Below are 21,655 nucleotides of genomic sequence, written 5' to 3' on the forward strand. Positions count from 1 at the left end.
ATTGTTGATCGGTAGTGAGACTATTAGGGCCTCACTTGAGAACTCTGCATGTGTGGGTTTACTGAGAGAGATTCTCCATACGGGTCTTTCGTCGCTCGAATTATTCTGCATAAGTGGGTTCACATTCCAAAATGACTTGGATGTCTTTGTGGTACCCAAGCCATTTACGCTCGTCCTGGCGAAGGGTCTATTCATTCTAGTGGTGCGTGTCATCTAGGAGAATTCGGATTTAGCTATAGGCCCTGTTGGAGAAGTTTATCTGATTCCTTAGAGAGTTAATGTTGAGTTATTTCAATTTTAAGGTTGCTAAATAAATGGTTGAAAGTGTCTAGTTTTAGTTATGATTTTTAGTGATTTTTAGGAAGATATTTTATGCTATTTTATAGAAAGATTTTTCTTTCAATTAGTTGGATTTTAGCAATATAAATAACTGCATACAACTCTGAATAATTTGTAGCTTTTCCCTTCCATATTAAAAATGGAGATGTTTCTCAAATATCTCTGTGCATTATAATTATTTGTCTTCTTTCTTTTCTCTTGTACGCATAAAAACCAACAAAATGGTATTAGAGCAAATTCGATTTGAAGGGACATGTGAATTTAAAACTAAAAAAAACCCAAAAAACAAAAAGCCAAACACGGACACAAACACAAACAAGCTGATGGATTCAAAATTTTCTTTTTCTATTTCAATTTCACCTCCTGTATTTGACGGAACAAATTATCAAATGTGGGTTGTGTAGATGGAAGCCTGTCTCATACCCATGATTTATGAGAAGCTGTGGATAATGTATATGAAGTTCCTGAATTACCAGAAAATCCAACGATGGCTCAACCCAAGCCTGATAAAGAGAGCAAATAGAGAAAATCAAAATCTAGATCAATTTTGTTCACAGTTGTCTCATCTGTTATTTTTAACAGAATAATGACATTAAAACCTGTGAACGAGATTTGGGATTTTTTGAAGCAGGAATATGAGGGAAGTGAGAAGATCAAGGGGATGCAAGTAATCAACTTGATCTATGAATTTGAATTACAAAGAAGGAAGGAGAAGGAGGCCATTCAAGATTATGCAGATAGGTTTCTCACCATGACCAATAAGGTGAAACTTTTAGGTACTGATTTTTTTGATTCAATAATCATTCAGAAAATTCTTGTTACCGTTCCTGAGAAATTTGAGGCAACTATCAGTTCTCTTGAAAAATCAAGAGACCTGACAAACATTACCTTGATAGAATTATTGAATGTGCTACATACTCAAGAACTCAAACGACTTATGAGGCAAGAATACAAGCAAAAGTAATGAAAATAAGGAATGTATCGGATGGAAATCATTCAGTTTATCCTCACTATAAGAAGATAAACCATCCACAATACAAGTGTTGGTGGAGACCAGATGTCAAATGGAATCAATGTGGCCAAATGGATCATATAGAAAGAGTGCAAAAGTCAAATTCAAGCCATGTCTGCCATGAATATGCAACAAGAAGAGGATGAGTTATTTTAGCTCCATCAATGTCTATGCCCATGCCCCATAACTATGCCTTCAAAAAATATGTCCATAATCATGCCTACAAATATGCCCCATAATCATGCTTATGCCCATAGCAATGACAATAAGGTGTCCACGACTATGGTTTTATATCCAATCATAAAGTCTTTTTAATAAATTTCAGCACCTATAAATTCAAGGAGGAGTGTTGAGTTATTTCAATTTTAAGGTTGTTAAATAAATGGTTGAAAGTGTCTAGTTTTAGTTATGATTTTTACTGATTTTTAGAAAGATATTTTATGCTATTTTATAGGCAGATTTTTCTTTCAATTAGTTGTATTTTAGCAGTATAAATAACTGCATACAACTCTGCATAATTTGTAGCTTTTACATTCCATATTCAAAATACAGATGCTCCCCAAATATCTCTGTGTATTATAATTATTTGTCTTCTTTCTGTTTTCTTTTATGCATAAAATCCAATAGTTAACTTCTTTGCACTCATCCATTATGTGGACATTTTTCTTGTGGAACATGTAGTATTTATCCTAGGCATGCATAGATTGTGGGGACTCTTTAGCTTAAGTTGTCCGGTAGCACATGCGAAACGTGGGGGAGTACTCTGATTTTGCGGTGGGAGAAAGGGTCTCCTTAGATTAATAGACATCATTACTAGCTTTGCAATCCATTTTTATTTCATCTCGTGGTTCCCTCCTCGTCTCATCCCATCTATTGCGTACAATAGAGGTGCTTTATCTCGTTGACTGCAAGAATTTTCATAGTTCTATTTTCCCTTGTATTCATTGATATGCTTGTATCGGCCTTTTTTTCATCTTCCATATATTTTTCTTGCCTTTTGATGTCATTATATCAGATGAAGCTTTGGTCAATCACCATCGTCTCTTTGAAAGAACATGGATGATAAGTATAATATTAATTTCAAAGAGGTTTGCAGTTTGTTCCTTTGGCCAATGAGTATGGCCACCTCAAAGTTCATGGATATTACCTATGAAGAAATGCAGTGGAAGAGGGCCAACTAGTTGATGAGAGGCTCTGTTTTGCACTATTGGACTTTGTTCAAGTTTGAACTTTTCCTTGTGGCTCTAACGTCCCCCACATACCTTGCAACAAACACGGCTTTGAACATATCGAAGAAGTAGATCGATTCAGGTTCTAGTGCTTTGTACACTCTTGTTCCACCCCAACTACTGGCATTAGAAAGATCTGACACACAACAAGATGCTCGTTAGAGTACAAGTTCATCATGCTCGTGAATGTAGCACACTATTAATTGGGGATCCAATTCTTGCATAACTAGGAAGTTCATGACTGGCATGGGAGTCATATTTGAAAATTCGTTAGATCGGGAGGGGTCCAACTAGATGTAGCATTTCCTCCAATGAGTCCATCCAAGGCCTTTTTGTCTAAGAACCTCTACAATTTCGTTTCCCATATGTAGTTTTCTACTACGTACTAGTCTTTTCTCTAGGACATCCTACGTGCGAGGAGCATTTATGACATGATGGCATTTGAGTAATGCGCTCCTCTAGAGAGTTCTTCATTGCCCTAGTTTGATCGAGTGGGCCTAGTGGATCGTTGTTCCTATTCAGGTGGGTTCTTAGTTCGGAGGAACTCCTATAGCTTCTGGTTATTCTCTTAAATCACTTTTTGGGCCTTCAGGATCTTTCTATGAGTCCCCGCGTAATGGGTATGGTGGCTTGGAAGCTTTTTGAAGTTTCCATCAATGTTGAAGTAGAGTGAGTGGATTTTGTCTTTGTTTCGTCTGGGATGAATACGATATTCTCCAGATTTCTTCTTATCAACATACTTTCTTTCTCCTTGTCTTTTGGATGTTAAGTGCTACTGAGTACCTCTTTTGTGGGAGTTGGTCCTAGAGTAGGAGTTCCCACCCTGTTTTCGTTTTTATCTTTGTGAAGGGAAAGTAGTTTTCACAACACACGTACACCAAATGACGAGGTATCGGGAATGTCTAGTGAAAGCCTTTCAAAAATTTCTAACTTATTTCCAGAGTTGTCCCATGTGTACATAACCACATTCAAGTTAGAGAGATGTACGAGAGATAAAGTACAGAGAGAAAGTGTAACGACCCGGTCCGGAGTGGATGGCGCCAGGGTAGAAGGCCTGAGCAAGGAGCAGCCCTAAGGGATGGCGATGGGGGCAGGAATGAACTGAATCCCACATCAGAAATGGAGAGGGAGTGATTGGGGCTTATTAGTAAGATGTGAATCCAATACATGCAGACGTGTTTTAAAGCCGTGAGGCCCAATGTGTTGGAATTGGGCTAGAGCGGACAATATCTACATGGTATTGGACCAGGGTGTTACAATTGGTATCAGAGCCGAATCTCCGCGTACGATGTGTGGTTCGGAAACGAACCATGCGGAAGCTGGTGGGCCTGTAACAACCCGGTCCGGAGTGGGTGGCGCTGGTGTAGAAGGCCTGAGCAAGGAGCGGCCCTAAGGGATGGCGATAGGGACATGAATGAACTAAATCCCACATCGAAAATGGAGAGGGAGTGATTGGAGCTTATTAGTAAGATGTGAATCCAATACATGCAGACGCGTTTTAAATCCGTGACGCCCAATGTGTTGGAATTCGGCCAGAGCGGACAATATCTACATGGTATTGGACCAGAGTGTTACAGAAAGTAATACCTTCTAGATGGATGCCAAACAGTGACATTTATAAACTTTGGTCTTCGGAGAAAGGAGCAAAATAGCCTTGTGTTTGACTTGATCCTAATGAGACGGATCTGGGCTTCTAGACATATTATGGACCCTTTTGAGCCTTTCTAGTGGCGAGCTTTGTTGAGGCCTCTCGTGCATCTCGACAACGATGGCCCCATGGACCATGTTTAGATGAGAAATCCATTTACCACATCCATACATAAATACTAATACTTAAGGTGGAAGATATAAGATACTATTAAAATACGTTACACCTTCACAGTCAAAGTAAGTTCTTCTTATCATCATAAAATAAAGATGGAAACATCCAATGACTTATCTGAACTTTTGTCTAGGCAATATTGACGAACTTTCTAAGTTTTTCTTTCTGAACGTGAATTATAACTGCAATGACAAAAGGACAAAAAAAATAAGGAGTACTTTCTAAAAAGATGAGTCTATCATGCATGTTTTGGTCAAATATGCATATATTTATTTAACCATCTGTTCATAACATGAACCACAAATGATTTAAGCCTATAGTTTGTCTTTGATTATTGCATAATTGAAGAAAGAATCTGTACGTAAAGGCTAATTAAGTGTTTGGAAGAAAATTAGTGGTTTACACAAAATCCCACTAATTTGAATGTGTTTGATGATGTAATAGAAGATTACAGATAGAATACAAATCAATGGATATAGCCAAGTGGCATGCACCTTTACCTCTCCCTATATAACAATTTATAAAACCATGCAAAAAGCCAATTATCATTTTAGTGATCTTAACACCTCTAAATAAGTTAACTGGGATTTGATTGAGAAAATTTAATTGATTTGTTATTATAGGGGATGGATGGGACAAAATTGTAAAGGCTAATTAATTAATTCTATGTGCACTATCAAATTTGACATGAACTTCAGTCATATCCACTCCGGTTCTAAGTCAGTTTCTGAACAAGGATCGAATAGTGGAGAATTGACTAGTTTAAAGATAGTAGTTAACATACTGAACCTTGTGTCTATATCTATATATTTATAGTGCATGATTAGGTTTAACATTGTTACCTCCTTAAGAATCCTTACAAGCTTAGGATTCGGTTTCCTCAAGGATTACAGATCCTGGAAGGAATCCTTTGTCTTGAAGGTTTCGAAAGATCCTTTGATAAGTTGAGGTTTAGTGACTTTTAGTGATTGGTGATGGGCCACCACTTGCTTGGGTTTGGGCCGCATCAATGAATTTTGCCCTGTCGGGGCCGTTTTGGGTCTTGGTTATGCGTCGTTTAACCCGATATCACCATGTATACCTTTCTTTTTATTTTTTAGAAGGCTTAATACATTAGTGCTTCTAAACTTGTCAAAAACCTGATTGGTCTCTACCCATCTTGTTAGCATCTTCAACTTTGTTTAAAAAACTACCTCAAACTGATGAACACTTCATATATAGACTGTATGGTTTTGACACTATATTAAGCGCGATTTGGATATAACCCTATGCCAAAAAAATATCCTGAAATGGGGAAATTGAAGGTAGTTAAGGAAAGCACAATATGAAATATAAATAGAAGATTCGTGATCTAAGGCAGATCTTACTTTTGGGTTGTCTTGGCTAGGTCCCTCATCAAAGCTGTGTGAGCTTCCATATGTAGGGTTCCTCTTGCTTCATTCTAAATTATTATCGAGTTGCTTCATACACTTGATGTATTCTTGTATTCCACAATTACTTTTGCATTTCAATTTGAGCCAAAATCTTAGAAGAAAATTTTTGAATAAAATTATATATTAATTTAAATAATAATAAATACATTTTTTCATGAACAGTCGTATCCGTCATAAACAGTTGTGTTCGTACGTGAATATTCGTGTCTGTCCGTGCACAATCGTGTTCGTTCGTGAAAAGACATATTGAGTTCTATTTATATAGAATGGAATTGTCAAATTCAATGACTAGATCTTGACTCTTGGAAAAAATATTCTCTGAAATTTTTCATGCTCTCTGTATGTTCATAATGTTCCTGCTTCGTTGATAACTAGTATACATACGGTTTGAGTTCGCTTGCATAATCTGTTGTATCCTGGGAGACAATCGTCAATAGCGACGACATCGTCTTAAGGAAACTGATAATACAGGTCTCAGATTTGTCTAACTCTTCTCTTTTAATTTTTTAGATTTATTGTTCATATATTTTTATGTGTTCGATTTGTTTTTAGGTTAATCACACCTAACATATATATATATATATATGTCAATTAAAATAAAGTACTTCAATTGTATTTGGTTTTAACTGATTTGCACAATATAACATTCCATCCCATGAAATTAACATTATCTTGAATAATCAATACCACTATGAGAACTAATGTGTACTTATTTCCACCAAAACTTAAAGGTTGTATGATAACAAATAAAGCTTTTTTTTTAATAAAAGTAGAGAATTGCCTTGTACCAGGTTCGGACATCCCAACTAGGTCGGCACCCCAAGCCTTGGAGAAGACAAAACCCGAATCAATAAATAAATAATAAATAAAGAATTACAACCTAAGGGGGAGAGTTATCTAAAACAGAAATGAGCTATGTTACAAGAATCTTCAGAAACAAAAACAGAACAGAAAGATGGGGCTGAGCACCACCAAATAATATCAGAACAGGTGGTACCAAAACTAGCTAACGCTTCAGCCGCTCGGTTTCCTTCGCGGTAAATATGTGTTGTAATGACCTCCATTGGTGCGCATTGATCTAAACAGTGTAACCAATCCTGACGGACAATCCATGGAACCTCATGAGAACATGTATTCAGCAGTTGCACCATATAAGCTGAGTCAGATTCGACCTAGAGCTTTGTCCAGCAGCGCTCCCAGGCGATGTCAACCGTAAATATTATGGCTCTTAATTCAGCAATGTGGGCAAACGAGTTAGCAATCGAGAAAGCAAAACTTCCCTTCGCAAATCCTCTTGAATTCCTAAAGATACCGCCAGCCGCAGCGCTCCCTGGGGCTCCCAAAGCCGAACCGTCAGTATTGACTTTGATCCAATCCGAGTGTGGGGGAAAATCTTGATGCAAGAGTTATAGAGATTTAGATGTTGACACTACTCCTGTTTTCGTAAGATTTAGATGAAGCCATGAGTATGGTAGGCTCTATGTTTCTGGTTGATGATTGATATTCGAATGAATATTTCATCAAAACATCATTGACATATGGATCAATATCACCTATCGGATCTAGAGGAAGCACAGTGTCCGTTCAATCTTCGGAGAAATATTCCTTTATGATGTGTGATACCCTAAGGGATATTCCATTGAAACATCTTTGACACATTGATCAATGTCACCCCTTGGATCCGGAGGACACATAGTGACCGCTCGATCTAAGAAGAGAATATTCCTTGATGATGCGAATGAAATCGTTCTGATACATGGGAGAATCCCTACTATCCATCCATACAGTCATATGTTTAGACAAGAGAAATCGTTGAATCAATATAGACGGTTACATAAAGGACATGAGACAGGAGTAGTGCACACCGTGTGGAACACCAGAGGCCCGAAGGCCGTAGGCCCAATAAAACCTAGCCACCTAGCAGAATGTGTGCTATATGGCAGGGTGCCTTAGATTCAGGTATCTTCTTTAAACTTGTTGTTCTATTTCAGTATTATAGTATTGGATATTATAAAATCGGTACTAACATTTGTCTCCAATAGGGACCAAGATAATAGAGCGACAGCAGCGATGGAGGAGCATTGGATGTTCGCCCTTGATAAGGGTTTATGATTCTGTTTTATATAATATATGTTTTAGATTGTTTATCACAGTACATTTTGGTTAGTCCTATTTTTTTATTAGGACACCTTGTTTTACGTTATTTTGGCATATTGGATATGTCTTACACTATGACATTTTTTTATTTAGAATAAATTTGGATTCCACTGTGAGTCCCGAACCCTTACTTGGAAAGGTTTGTTTAGTGCAATGGACACCATCATTTAACATTGTCTTAGAATGTCGCTTGGTGGGTCCCTTCCAATGCATGTATTATTAGCATTTTTATCATGTTTTTAGGCTAACTTGATATGTCAGAGTCGCCACATGGGATTAATATCCGGGAACATAAAAATTAGATGAGATACAGGCTCATATTATGTCATCTCTTCAAAAACATGTTCGTGAAGTAAACATTATGAGGGTTTGGTTGAACTTTAGTGTGATTGGGCACCTCGATTTGGTGTTTTTGTTGAGAAAATCAAAGAAAAATGGATTAATTCTTCGCTTTCTCTCTCTAACTCTCTGTATTTTCTTTTTCTTCTTAAGAATCTTATCCCTATAAAAACTGACCATTTTCTATGTTTTATTCGTATTCTAACCTCCCCTATCAACTGCCCAAGTAGTGGGATCTGGGGGAGCTCAATACTGAGTTCTTCGCTGAATAGTTTTGCCAACATCAAAATGGGGGAGTTTGTTGAAACACCTTTCCACAAAATTTTGATTTGACAAAATTTTTTAAGTATAATTAAAAACATATTCTAAACACACTAAGTTTAAATGCTTTGATTTATTCTACTAATGTGTTTGTTCAATGTTGAGTTAAATTGTTTATAAGACACAAAGATTAAAAGGCCCAAAGCCCAATACAGAAGTCAAAGCCCAAGTCAAACAGTTTAAGGCAACTCGGCTCGCGTATGTCAAAACGCTGTCGTTATGTACAAAACGCAACTCAGCGGAAGAAGGATCTAGAAGACCTTCGTGGAACAACTTCGGGACGAAGCTGCTGAGTTGATTCGACAAAGAGTACAAGACAGCAGCTGGCTAAGAACAACTTCCAAACAAAGTGTTTCCACTTTGGGTAAAGTTCAGACGACACAGAATGATGTCTAGTTGACCTTACCATAAATGGAGGGACATTCTGCCGAGCTGACCAAAAGCTGACCGAGGACAGAAGATACTCAAATTTGATTGGCCGAGAGCTCTGAGCAAGACAGGATGACAACGACAGGAAGCCGTTTCCCTCCAACGGTTATTTCGAAATTCGAAATGACCGACACCTCAGACTTCTCTATAAATAGAGCCCTTCAGTTGCTTCATTCAACACAGAACTTGATCAAGCCATTGTTGGGGTTTAGTGTCCTATAGACAATTATTGCAGGATACAAACTTAATGTAAATGAATTGTTCTTTATATCATTTGTTTTAATGAGATATATGTTTTATAACTATATATAAAGGCAATCCCTTTTAAGCACTAAATAAAGTCTAATAAAAGGAAATCCGTAAGTTTGTTTAAAGTGATTATAAAGTGTTCATACAAGCATGAAGTGAGACAAAACTTTATAATAAACTAATAAACTTAAAACCACCCCAAGTCAAGTGATATGTTTAGGATTGATATATCACTGTTGAGACTTGTATGTAACAATGTCTTTTGTCCGACAGAAAGCTGATCTCACAAGCTTCATATATATAGATATCTGGACAGTTACATAGATCCGATGAAACGTCGTTCATTAGGATTGGGGATCCGATTTGAGATAACAGGATGGGTAGATTCATCCTTGTCACCTGTTCATCTCATTGGTATTAATAGGTATAACTAATCCTCAGACTCAAAGGAATGTTAATTGGTCATCCTGAATTACTGAATGTGAGACTTTGATCCTGCGGTCCCACGATCCTTAATAGAGATGACTCTGGGGTGTGAACTGCAAAGGTTGGGTGTCACAGGAGGTAATGTCAGGGTAGTTATACATTGGATTGAGCATTTATCACTCCCGATTAATGGGAGATACATCCAAGGATCGCTTGTGGAAGACTCGACTCTAAATCCTTGCAAGGTGATAGCTTAAGACTAAGAAATACAGATTTCACTTAACCTATCTATTTGAGTTGACTCGGCCTATACAAGTAAAACGAACGTCTCGCTATATGTGACTTGACATCACCCATAGTCATAAGATTCAGTTCAAGGATGTAGTTGATAAAGGATCGAATTATACCGTAACTAATACGAAAGGGTTAACGACAGAATCAACCTGTCTTCTTAACGGACTCTGGGGGAATGATTACAGATTTGCCAATAACATACTCAGTACATCATTCCGTTATGCAAGGATTAAATATAATTCTTGAAGAAATTAATTTAATAGTTGCATACGGCCAGAAGTAGTAAGAATCTAATGGATCACACATAAGACTTGGAACCAAAAGAGAGATGGATGTCATTAATAGATGGAAGCCCAATTGAGCCCAGTAAGGCCCATTTAAATAGAGGGGGCCGAAATTTATATATAATAAATAAGGAATTATTTTAATTCCATTAATCCTAATTTGATTAGGTTTGTGAATTAAATTAATTAAGAGATAATTAAGTTAGGAGTTTTAATTAGATTAATATACTCCTATTATTATCCAATTAGGTTATTTATTATTATCCTAGATATATTAGATATATTATAAGATAATAATTGGGAATCCTATTCCGAATTGAATTCCTATTAAGTAACCTATTCCTATCTAACTAGGGTTTAGATACAAGTTATTATATATACCCCCCTACTAAGTGAATTTCGACTAAGCCTAACCCCTCCCCTTATTGTGATTTTCGAAATAGACAATTAGAGAGAGAAAGTGAATTCGCATCCCCTAGTTCGTGGACAAGAATTCATACGGCTTCCGTCGATTGATTAATTTCATTCATCTCCTTTTCTCTTTGATCTTGTGTTGGTTAATTAGAGGCAATCTATTTTGGTTGCATCTCATACGGTTGATTCTAACTTAACCTCACCGTGTTATACTTCGTGCTTGGGAACTCGGAGAAGAATTATGGGCACTTCTTTAACAACGGTAGATTGTTCTTCAAAAGGTATTGCTTCTTATCCCTCTTTATATGAAATAACGATTAACGGATCCTATGGTTAAAAGGAAGTAGGCTAAAAATTTTATATTTCCGCTGCTATACCTTAGCCTTAATTTCCTTCAGCCATTACGCTGACCAAATCTCTACGCAAAGTTCTGCAAGAAAAAGCAAAGCAATCTTACACTAAATTTCATATCTTTTGTGTAAAAGTCTAGAGTGATTATTCAATCATCTAAGGTGTCTTAGCAATCATTGTTTAGGACAAACACTTATCATTTCTAGAGATTAGAAAGGAGAGGCTGAGTACTCGGTTATAGTACTCAGCGAAAGATTAGGATTGAGTAGAGGTATATAGGAAGGTACTCTTGTTATACTCAGTTGCTAAGATTGTAAAAGGTTTGATGCTCTACCGTTAAAGAGCTCAGTAGAGAATTCGAAATCTCGGAACGTGTTCTGGGGACAGGACGTAGGCTTGGAGGCCGAACCTGGATAAATCTGCTGAGTAACATATTTCTAACCTTTAAACTCCTTTATATATTTATTGCTTGCTTAAACAAAAACTGACCAAGTAAAGAGGTCAAGCTGAGTTGTGCGCATTGAATATTTGAGCTCAGGAATAGACTCTAAGTGCTATCTCCTAACTCAAGTAAAGAAACTGACCTAGTCATTAGTTGACTAAGCCAATATCTTGCTATTCACTCAGCGCCGCTGTCCAAACCTTTTTCTCACGAAAAAGAAGTCTGCCCTAGCTTAAAATTTTGAAATAGTTCCTAACCCCCCTTGGAACTATACTTGTAACGTTATAAGGGACCAACAGGATCAAATACATGAAGTTATGGGCAAAAGATGATAAATGACGATGTAGCTGATCGACTATATCGATGGCTGATCGGCTATATGCTGGTGACGGACAGATTTTCCCCTTTCTTAAACTTCGCTCCTGTCATATTTTCTTGAGTTATAGTCGTCTTCATAAGGGTTATCGTTATTTTGGACCTGTTTTGGGTAAACTTTTTTATCTCACGTCTTTTTTATTAACATGATTTCCATTTGAGGTCCTCAATCAACAAAAAACTGGTATCCATGACCCTCATCCTTCATTGTTTCATACTCCTCTTCTCACCCCACCATTATTGACAGTTCAAACCGGTATATAGAGATCGACTGCCACAGCTCCCTCATATTCATCCTTACCGCGATGAGATGCTTTCCATGTAATTCATTCCCCTGATATGGTTGATAACTTCAGTAACTGATTATCTCTTCATCTATTCTCATGCCGACCCAAGATCAGTTTGATCGTCTTTCTGCTCCGACTCGTGACCGTGTGCACATTATAATGACCACGAGTACTTATTCTCTTATGATGTGATCTATACAGGATCCCCTAGAAAGGACACATAGAATGGTAACTCATGTGCATACTAACATATTTAAATTGAAAGTTCTAACGGTAGTCGTACAAGAGCAACATACATATTTACAAGATGCCAAATTTGTAGAATGGCGAGATGCAATGAATTCTAAGTATCATGCTCTTATGAGCAATGGTAGTTGGGAGCTTGTTGCACTACTATCAGGGGAGAATTTTATTGATTGCAAATGGGTTTTCAAAGCTAAGACCAAAGATGATGGTTCGGTTAAGTTTCTAAAGGGTATCATTAACGACCCGAGATTGATTTCACTGATACTTTCAGTTTCGTGGTCAAGCCTACCTCTAGTTGTCTTATTCTCACTTTAGAATTTTCATTTCAATGGAACATTGTTCAATTGGATGTGTCTAATACCTTTTTACATAGTGATTTAAAGGAGGATGTGTACATGACTCAGCCACCTGGTTTTGTTGATCCTACTCGATCTAGTTTGGTTTGCAAAATCCAGAAATCCTTGTATGGATTGAAACAGTTCCCCCTATGTGGCATGCGAAGCTTACCTCACAGCTTATTCTCTTCGATTTTATGTGTTCTAAAGCGAATAATTCTCTATATTATTTCTCCAAATGCAAAATTCGATTATTTTGACTCATTTATGTCGATGATTTGAATGTTACAGGAAATGATGATGCTTAACTTCAACAACTTGTTCGGTTTCTTGAAGCAAAATTCTTAATCTGGAATCTTGGTCGTTTGCACTACTTTCTTGGTATCGAAGTCGTTTGGATGGGGTAAGGCCTATTTCTTCATCAGACTAAGTACCGTAAAATGATTCTTGAACGGTCTAAAATGCATAATAGTAAGGTTGTTGCTAGCTCGGCGGCACACCTTCCAAAAAATTAAAGGAGGGTGTTGGAGATTTACTTCCTGATCCTAGTTTGTATTGAAGTGTGGTTGGAATTTTGCAATATTTAACTATTACACATCCAGATATCTCCTTTGCAGTGAATAAAGTCTCCCAATTCATGCATGCTCCTTGTGAACCTCACATAGTTTGTGCATTCATCATGGGGGGTCAAGTTTTCCAACTTCATTATTAATGTCACATGGATTGCGGTGGAGATCAGGATGATCATCGGTCTACCGGAGGCTATGTAATTTTTCTCGGCCATTGCCTTGTCTCTCGGGCATTTAAGAAGCAATGAACAGTGGCTAGATCGTCTACTGAGGCCTAATACCCGTACATTGCTTCTACTACATTTGCACTCATTTGGATACAAATGCTTTTACGTGAAATTGGTTACCCAATAGTTTGAGCACCTCTGTTTTGGTGTGATAACGTAAGTGTTGTTTATTAAACCGTGCATTTAGTATTTCACAATAATAGCAAGCATTTAGAGATAGACTTTACTTTGTGCGTGACAAAGTCAAGGCAAAGACGCTTGTTGTATGTTATATTTCTACGGAGGATCAACAGCTGATGTGCTCACCAAACCACTTCATCATGGTCGGTTTCAGCAGCTTCGCGACAAGCTCGTGGTGTGGGAGCGCCATGTTTCGCTTGAGGGGGAGTGATAAGGATAACTTTTGATATTAGTAAATAGACTCCTAGTATACTTTGTATTCCCTATGACTGCCTACACGTTGTAATTGTGTGTTAATTATCCAATAAGATTTATTGATTGCCTCAATTCTTTCACAGAGCCTCTTAGACTAAGTGGTCTACTACTCGAATCCCAACAATCCTATTTGTTGATTAAATTTCAGCACATATATGGTAAGATGGACCAATGTTGTGCACGCTTCAAGCCTATTGGACATTGCGTGCGTATATCAGATATACCAATGCAAGCTGTTTTTGGATCTTAACTAATAATTTAAACTTTTAGTTCAAATGATTATATGACAATGTGAATACTTTTGGGATTCAAGCATGTACAACACATGTTCATCTTTTATGTGTTGAAATGCTTTTAACAAATCCAGTTGTCATGATTTGAACACTTGATCATTTAGAATAAGAGGCTTTATACCGTTTAAGATTGAACTAATTCCATATATTAAATTATGGGTTAATTACAAAAAAGTACCATGTGGTTCGGCCGATTTATGATATGGTACCTGTGGCATTTTTTTTTTGCAAACACAACCTTATGGTTGCAAAATTTTATATATTTTTTTTACTTTGCCAAATTTGGCCAATAACAACCTCAAAATGAAAATTTTCAAAAATTAAACTTGTTTGATATCATATTTACTATGGAACCATATTCTTAATTTTTCAAAATCATCATTTTTTAAGTTTTCTCTCTCTAAACATCATCTTTCTCTCTCATAAAAAAAACAACACCTAAATGATCTCAAACCTAAAAAGTTGAAGAATTAAAGTTGTTTAAAATATTATTTAACCCTTGAAAATTTTCATTTTGAAGTCGATCGATCAAATTCTGATAAAGTGAACTCAAATGCAAAATTTTGCAAACCATATGGTTGCGTTTGCAAAAAAAAAAAAAAATAACACAGGCATTACATCGCAAATCGGCCAAAACACAGGTACTTTTTTTGTAATTAACCCGTTATATTATAAGCAGTATACAAAGTTTTTTTTTTTTTTTGAAAGATGTATACAAAGTATTTATAAACAAATAGTTGTGAGTAATTAGGAAATATATAAATAGAAAAACTTTATATAAGAGGGAAGCTTGTTGGAAAAAGGAATTCTAATAGTGAAGTAGTAGTTCCTTTACACTAATTTGATATTTTGGGTGAATGTTATGGATATGTAATATCCCTTTGTATGGAGATATTTGAAAGTAAAAAGTAAGAGAGTAAGGTAGTGGTAAATAAGTATCTAGGAATACAAGGATGATTGAGCACATGTGGGGGAACGTGAGGAGTGAAAGAAGCAAAACAAGAAGATAGATTGGAATCTGATGAGACTCACAAACTAAAAAAGAAAAGGAAGCAGTAACAACAACAATGACCTCTCAAAAGCGAAAGCTGCCATGGAAACAGAGAGAACATACTCACGCCTATACTATCACCATTTTCATGTGATGTGGCCATCATCAACAATTATTTCATATCAATTTGACACCATTTTTCTTTTTTTTCTTTTGCATGGATTTCCGAGCTCTTCTTCTTCTCTTTTTTTTCTTTGAACTTCTCTAGATGCATCATACATATATAATATAACCCATGCACATATCTAGGGACCCTGAATTTTCTTAATTTACCCTTTAAATCTACATGTTTCGTTAATCCTATGAACTTATATAAACTGATTTATTGACGGTGGGAATTTTTTCAAAGTGATGCATTGAGCTTCTAAACTTGTTAACAGTGATCTGTTGATTGCTAATTAAGTACTACATTTCAATTTGGCCAAAACGTTTTTTGTTCTTCCGCGTCGACTTTGTGGGTTAATCATGTTACTTTAAACAATTTTAGGAGGCTAACAATACATCTTGCAAGTTCAGGAGAGCTAATAACTATTTTAGGGGTTGATAGGGAGGTCACTTTAAACAAGTTTAGGGGTTGATATCGTACAAAATTAATCAGACACGTAACGTCTTAGGAGCCTTCGGATCTACCACCACCTGTCCTAATTTGTACCTTCAGATCTATTAAACTTGGACCTTCAGATCTATTAAAGAAGCTTTCATGTAACGTTTACTTCCTAAAAAGGAGCCCCCATACGGCTAGGTTAAAGACTTTGTATCATGGAGGACTTTTCTTAAAACCAGACTCCTAACAAGAGAAGAAATCTTAACAGATAAAGAATTCATATAAAACAAATGATTCGGCCTAACCCTTTCTTATATAGACAGGTAGCCATATACTATAGTAAGTTAACTTGACAACTCACACTTAGTAATCTTTTCTAAGCATTTACGGACTTAGGCATCGAATGGGTTCGCTGGACTACGGCCCCTCTGACATTTGGTTCTTGTTCGACAGACCATCGGTTCAATATTGGTAGATAAAACATTTTAAATTTATAGGGGAGCAGTTGATTTTTTAGACAAGTATAAACGGATAGGATGTATTAGGCCTTGATTATATCCGACTAATTGGTTTCTGCAAATGCTCATTGCACTCAACCCAAATGTAGTATAACATAATTTCAATAGGTGATTTGAGTAGTAGCTTGATTATCTCCTACACCAACCGACCAAAAACACCTATTATTCTTACCACTGTTTCACTCTCACATATAAAGAGTCAATTAGCTTTTTGAACAGTTTATGGATACCTTTATTCCTTGTTCCTAAAAACATTCTTGGTTATTGCAAAAAGCAGATCCACATCCTCTCACTAATTGCAATTCCAAAAAGATTACCAATATAATGACATCATAATTTTCACAAAATTTAACTTCTAACTATCATTAAGAAAAAGTAAAAGTTTTTTAGATAATATTGTCTTATATTGGTTGTTTAATTAATGTAATACTATATACCTAAAAGCTCTACATATCTGTAATTTGAAGGAAGATAAAGTAGGAAAAAGCATTTAAAACAAAAACAAAAAGGGGTAAAGTAGACTTAAGTAATTATTCTTGTAAAACTTTTGACCATGTCATATTTTTTTACAAAGATTGAAGAATCATATATAATAGGATTTGGGGGTGTTTATGAAAGATAGAAGATTTTGCTGTTTGCATGGATTTGAGTGGCATTTTGGCCTTATTTATTTCAGCTTATTCTTTGTCCATATATCTACTATTACCACTACTAGTAGTAGAAAGAAAGAGAGAGTTTGAAACTGACATATATATATATATACAACAAAATAAGTACTTCTCATTTTGGTCAATTTCTCATAATTGTATAATCATTTTTTAGTCCCCAACCAAAACAAACAAATAAGTACTTCCATAATTATGTTTTCCTTTGTCAAAGTCTAAAGAAAACAGCACAAACTCAGATGTGTTCAACGGTTTTTCTTGGGTGGGTTAAAAATATGTCAAATAACTAACTTATATAGGTAGAATTTTCTAAAACTAGTACAAGAATCACCTAGAAATTTGAAAATTGCCTAATCTTTTTACCACTTTTAGGTTCTATAAGTTTGAAACCTTATGTTAAATTAACCCTAAAAATGCATAAACAACTTCATATATACACTAAATATGATCAGCATATTCAACAAAGATGAAGCACAGATATCCAGAGTAGATGTTGCAGGAAATGGAATTGTCTGCATTTCATGAAATTGCTAATAAATTTTGTAGCCAACTTCACTTTAGCTAGCATAAAGGAGACTGTACTTTTTCTTCTTTTCTAGCTATGATCAGTAGCCGGTTTGGATCAAAGCGAAAATGGTATACATGTCCGTGTCAGAAATAATAATAAAAGCTATTTGGTCTTGCATTTCAGTAAGAAAAACTATTCTTTGGGATTAGTTAATTATCATGTTTATCCTTTTAGGTAAATTGGCTCCTTGAAATTTAGAGAAACATGAGTTAGATTTCTCATATAATTGATCCTGAGATTAAATGTCTTATTTTTGCAGCAAATTATTTATCCAAACATGAAGAACTTTTAAAAGAAAGATATGATGGGAAATTTTCACATATAGTCATCATTCAAGAAAATCACTTAGTACAGTACTTTTTTTTTTAATATAATTAACAATATAGGTCTTCAAATATCAGATATATATATCCAAGATAGATCAATCCAACTCCATTAACACACAAATATTCCTAATTTAGAAACCAAAAAAAATGAAGCAACATAATTTAATTTCAAGACTGTAGAAGCCTACCATTACTATTTTCTTTCAGTAGATCATTAGCTCTTTGGTCCATTCTTCTTCCCATATTCAAATGCAGTTGCAAAATTAGGGGTATTCGATCCTTTCAAAACTCGAAAATCTTACTCTTTCATGATGTTATGATCATAATTTCTCTTCAGCAAGATTTGGGTGGAGTAATTTAGAGAATAAAATGATTTAATCTGAATTGGTTTTTGAGAACATCACAAAAGATTGGTTGTAGAAGAAGAAGTGAAACTGGTGAGATCAGTAAATGCAGCATTCCCATTACTCCAGTATTGATGATCATTCCCTGAAATACCCAAGAAATTCTTTGACAAATTTAAGCTTTGACGATGATTTTCTTCCATTTTAACTGTTGACAACTGAGTAACCATTGAATCCATAGCCTTTGATCGAAACTGACCCACATAATTTTGAGGCTCACCTGCTTCTCCATCATATGAATACATCCCATTTGGGGTTTCAGAATTAGCCAAGAAATTAGGAAACTGCTGAAATTGTTGGAATCTCAATTGATCAACAAGTCCATTTGATAAGAAAGAACCCCCTGAATTAGTACTCCCAATTTGAAACTCCATTCCACCACCACCACTTGAAGGATGAATCCCACTAAAATTTACCCCAACTCCGGCGGAATTGAAGTCGTTAAGATGATGTAACGGTGGTAAGATAGGCATGTGTTGTAGCTGAGGCTGAGGCTGCGGAGGAGGAGGGGGCATATTGTGCCCTATAATATCAGTACTATTAGAAACAAGTCCAGTGCTTGAGCTAGTTGCTTTAGATGGAGATTTCGATCTGTTACTCCCTTTACTCCTCTTGTTACGTCTGCATCCGCCCCCAACAGGTACGTTACGGAGCGCGCCGCCTCTAGTCCAGTACCGCCGGCACGTCTTGCAGAAGTGACGTGGCTGAGTTAGGCTATAGTTGTTGAAGTAACAAAACTTAGTGTTTGTTGAATCACATCTTGGACATTTTAGGGCTGTCTCAGGTTGAGGAATCTTCGCCTGTCTAGCCCGTTCTGACATCGAACCAGGCCTGATCGAGCCCCCGCTTCCACCTCCGCCACTTCCGCTGCTGCCGCCACCAGGAGGCGGCGGAAGAAGTGGTGGAAGTTGAAGATTTTCAGCAGCATCTACTGATTGGTGATTAGGTTGCTGAAAGTGATGAGGAATTCAAAAATTGTATCAAAATAAAACGTATATTCAAGAGAAGATAAAATGAAAAAGAAGCATAAGAATTAGGAATATTATTTAGCTTTTTTGCTATGAAAAAAAAGGAAGAAAATTTACCTGATGCCAGTTGGGTGGATCTAGATAGATAGGATTAATGGATGAGAAGACCATGGTGGTGGTTGAGCTTTAATTCTCTCTTTTGTAAAGTAAAAAATGGGTATTTTTTTTTGTTTTGTGGTGGAGAATCACATCAAGGAGAGAAAGAGTTGCAGAGAAAGAAAGAGGTGGAGATGGAAAAAGGAAGGAAGGGTCTGAATAATAATGAAAGTTGTGTTCTTTGGTCTCCATTTCATTTCTTTTTGTTTTATTAAATTTTTAGGGTTTGAAAGGGAAGGAAACCAATTTTCTTAACCTGTAAGCTTCTTTTTATACTGTTTTACATTACAGTGCACAATAAAAGAAAAAAAGAAACTAGTGAGTGGCCATGCATGTTCAGAGAAAGAAGAACCCTAATTTAATTAAATCAAGTGATAATAACATAATTTAAAAAGTGGGTATTGGTGGGGCAGTCATGGGTGGGAGTGTCACTGTCGAATGTACCTTTGTTTCTTGGGGATGTCTCTAGGCAGATTTTTATTATTTTGCATGAGACATCTATTTAATGTTTTTAAAGTTATTCTTATATTATGGGTTGCTCCCTTTACGTAGATTATTGTAAGGAAAAGTTTATGTTTTTAATACAAAACATGGATAAGCCCAAAATTTTACAAACTAATTTTTAGGAGAGTGCATATTTTCTAAAGTTTCTAATAAGATGAATTTCACCAATAACTTATCAAAAATTTGAAAAGGTTGGTTTAATAGTTATTTAACGATATATGTATCATAACTTTTAAACATAAATTATATCTGATATATTTATTGTATTACTAATATGGTTATAAAAAAAACTGATCAAATGATAACAACTAAGTCTGCTAAGGTAATCACACAATTGGCTTCAGTTTGTAAAGGTTTGAACTAAAATGATGAATGATGGATACATAAAGCTACATTGAAATATTGATAACAGTTAAGGATGAATTGCGATAAAATGAATTAAATAATTCGATATAATAGTAATTGTATTTATAGTTTAAGCTAACTATTTAACTAACTATGTTAGTTAAATAACTCTAGTTGAGAAGGAAGTTAACCATCTGTTATGGTTGTTAACACATATGAATCTTTACATTCCCCCTCAAGCTTGTATTGAGTAATCAATGATACCAAGCTTGGATAAGAAACCATTAAGTTGTGATCTTGTCATAACTTTTGTAAACAAGTATGCAAGTTGGTCTTTGGTTGAAACATATGGAGTGATGAGGAAATTTTGCTCGACATAGTCTCTAATTAACAAAATGGATGTCAATATATCAAAATGTTTGTTTGTTCATGACCAATTGGATCTGTAGCAATTGCTATGGCAAATGTATTGTCACAGAATACAAGAATTGGTAATATAGAATCAATCTTAAACTCTTTAAGCAAATAAGTAACTTATTTAATTTTGCAAGTTGTGGTAGATGAACTCCTACATTGAACCTCAACTGAGGATTTGCTTATTGTAGCTTGCTTTTTGCTCTTCCAAGAAATCATTGATCTAGTAATAATTTTTTACTAACTAGTTGTTGATTTATGAGATTCTTTACAAACTGCCCAATCACGTTCCTGAACGCATTCTGACGTTCCTTTGGCTAGTTGTCCATGATCGCCTCCTAGTAAGCTTGAATCGAAATGCTCCATCATCTCTTAGGGACCAACAGTTGTCCCGACTGCCAAAAACCTGAGTCGGAACTCCACACTCTTCGTGACTGTCGTTGGGTTCGCACCATTTGGTAGCATTTTGTTCCGGATGAAGCACTAGTCGCTTTCTTTAACTGCTCCCTATATGACCGGCTTCTCTGGAATCTCAATTGTGAAGGTGTATGGGGAGGCATTGATTGGCATGTGCTCTTCGCCACTATCTTATAGTGGACTTGGAGATGGCGAAATGCCTTAGTCTTTGAAGGCGATAGGGGCTTCCCGAATCCTATTCCTTTTATCATACATCAAGCTCAATCGTTCATGGCTACTTCTAATCTGAACAATGAGACTCGGCGTACGCTGAGTGGAGTTGCGTTTGTGGGGTGGCAGGCCCCGTACAGTGGTTGGTTCAAAGTTAACACAGATAGCGCGAGTAAGGGTAATCCGGGCATGATTTCCGCGGGTGGTATCCTTCGTGACAGTTTAGGTCAGTGGCAGGCAGGTTTTGCGATTAATCT

At 36.1% G+C, this 21,655-nt stretch overlaps 1 protein-coding gene across 1 annotated transcript; it reads right to left on the bottom strand.

Moving 5' to 3' along the window:
- Window positions 1–17,956: 17,956 nt before the first annotated feature.
- Window positions 17,957–19,774, bottom strand: LOC136226640 (dof zinc finger protein DOF3.6). The gene is made up of 2 exons (XM_066015248.1): window positions 19,470–19,774; window positions 17,957–19,334 (listed from the first exon to the last, which is right to left on the bottom strand). Exons 1-2 carry the CDS (start codon window positions 19,521–19,523, stop codon window positions 18,381–18,383), a joined length of 1,008 nt encoding a protein of 335 aa, XP_065871320.1. The 5' UTR covers window positions 19,524–19,774; the 3' UTR covers window positions 17,957–18,380.
- Window positions 19,775–21,655: the final 1,881 nt, after the last annotated feature.

Source organism: Euphorbia lathyris, chromosome 4 (genome assembly GCF_963576675.1).
Source record: "Euphorbia lathyris chromosome 4, ddEupLath1.1, whole genome shotgun sequence".
NCBI lineage: Eukaryota > Viridiplantae > Streptophyta > Magnoliopsida > Malpighiales > Euphorbiaceae > Euphorbia > Euphorbia lathyris.

Bases quoted from the DNA above. Each gene is read 5' to 3' on its own strand.
- LOC136226640 (XM_066015248.1), bottom strand. From the start codon at position 19,523: ATGGTCTTCTCATCCATTAATCCTATCTATCTAGATCCACCCAACTGG. The intron at 19,335-19,469 runs GTAAATTTTCTT...CATCACTTTCAG, and splicing joins ATCCACCCAACTGGCATCAG to CAACCTAATCACCAATCAGT.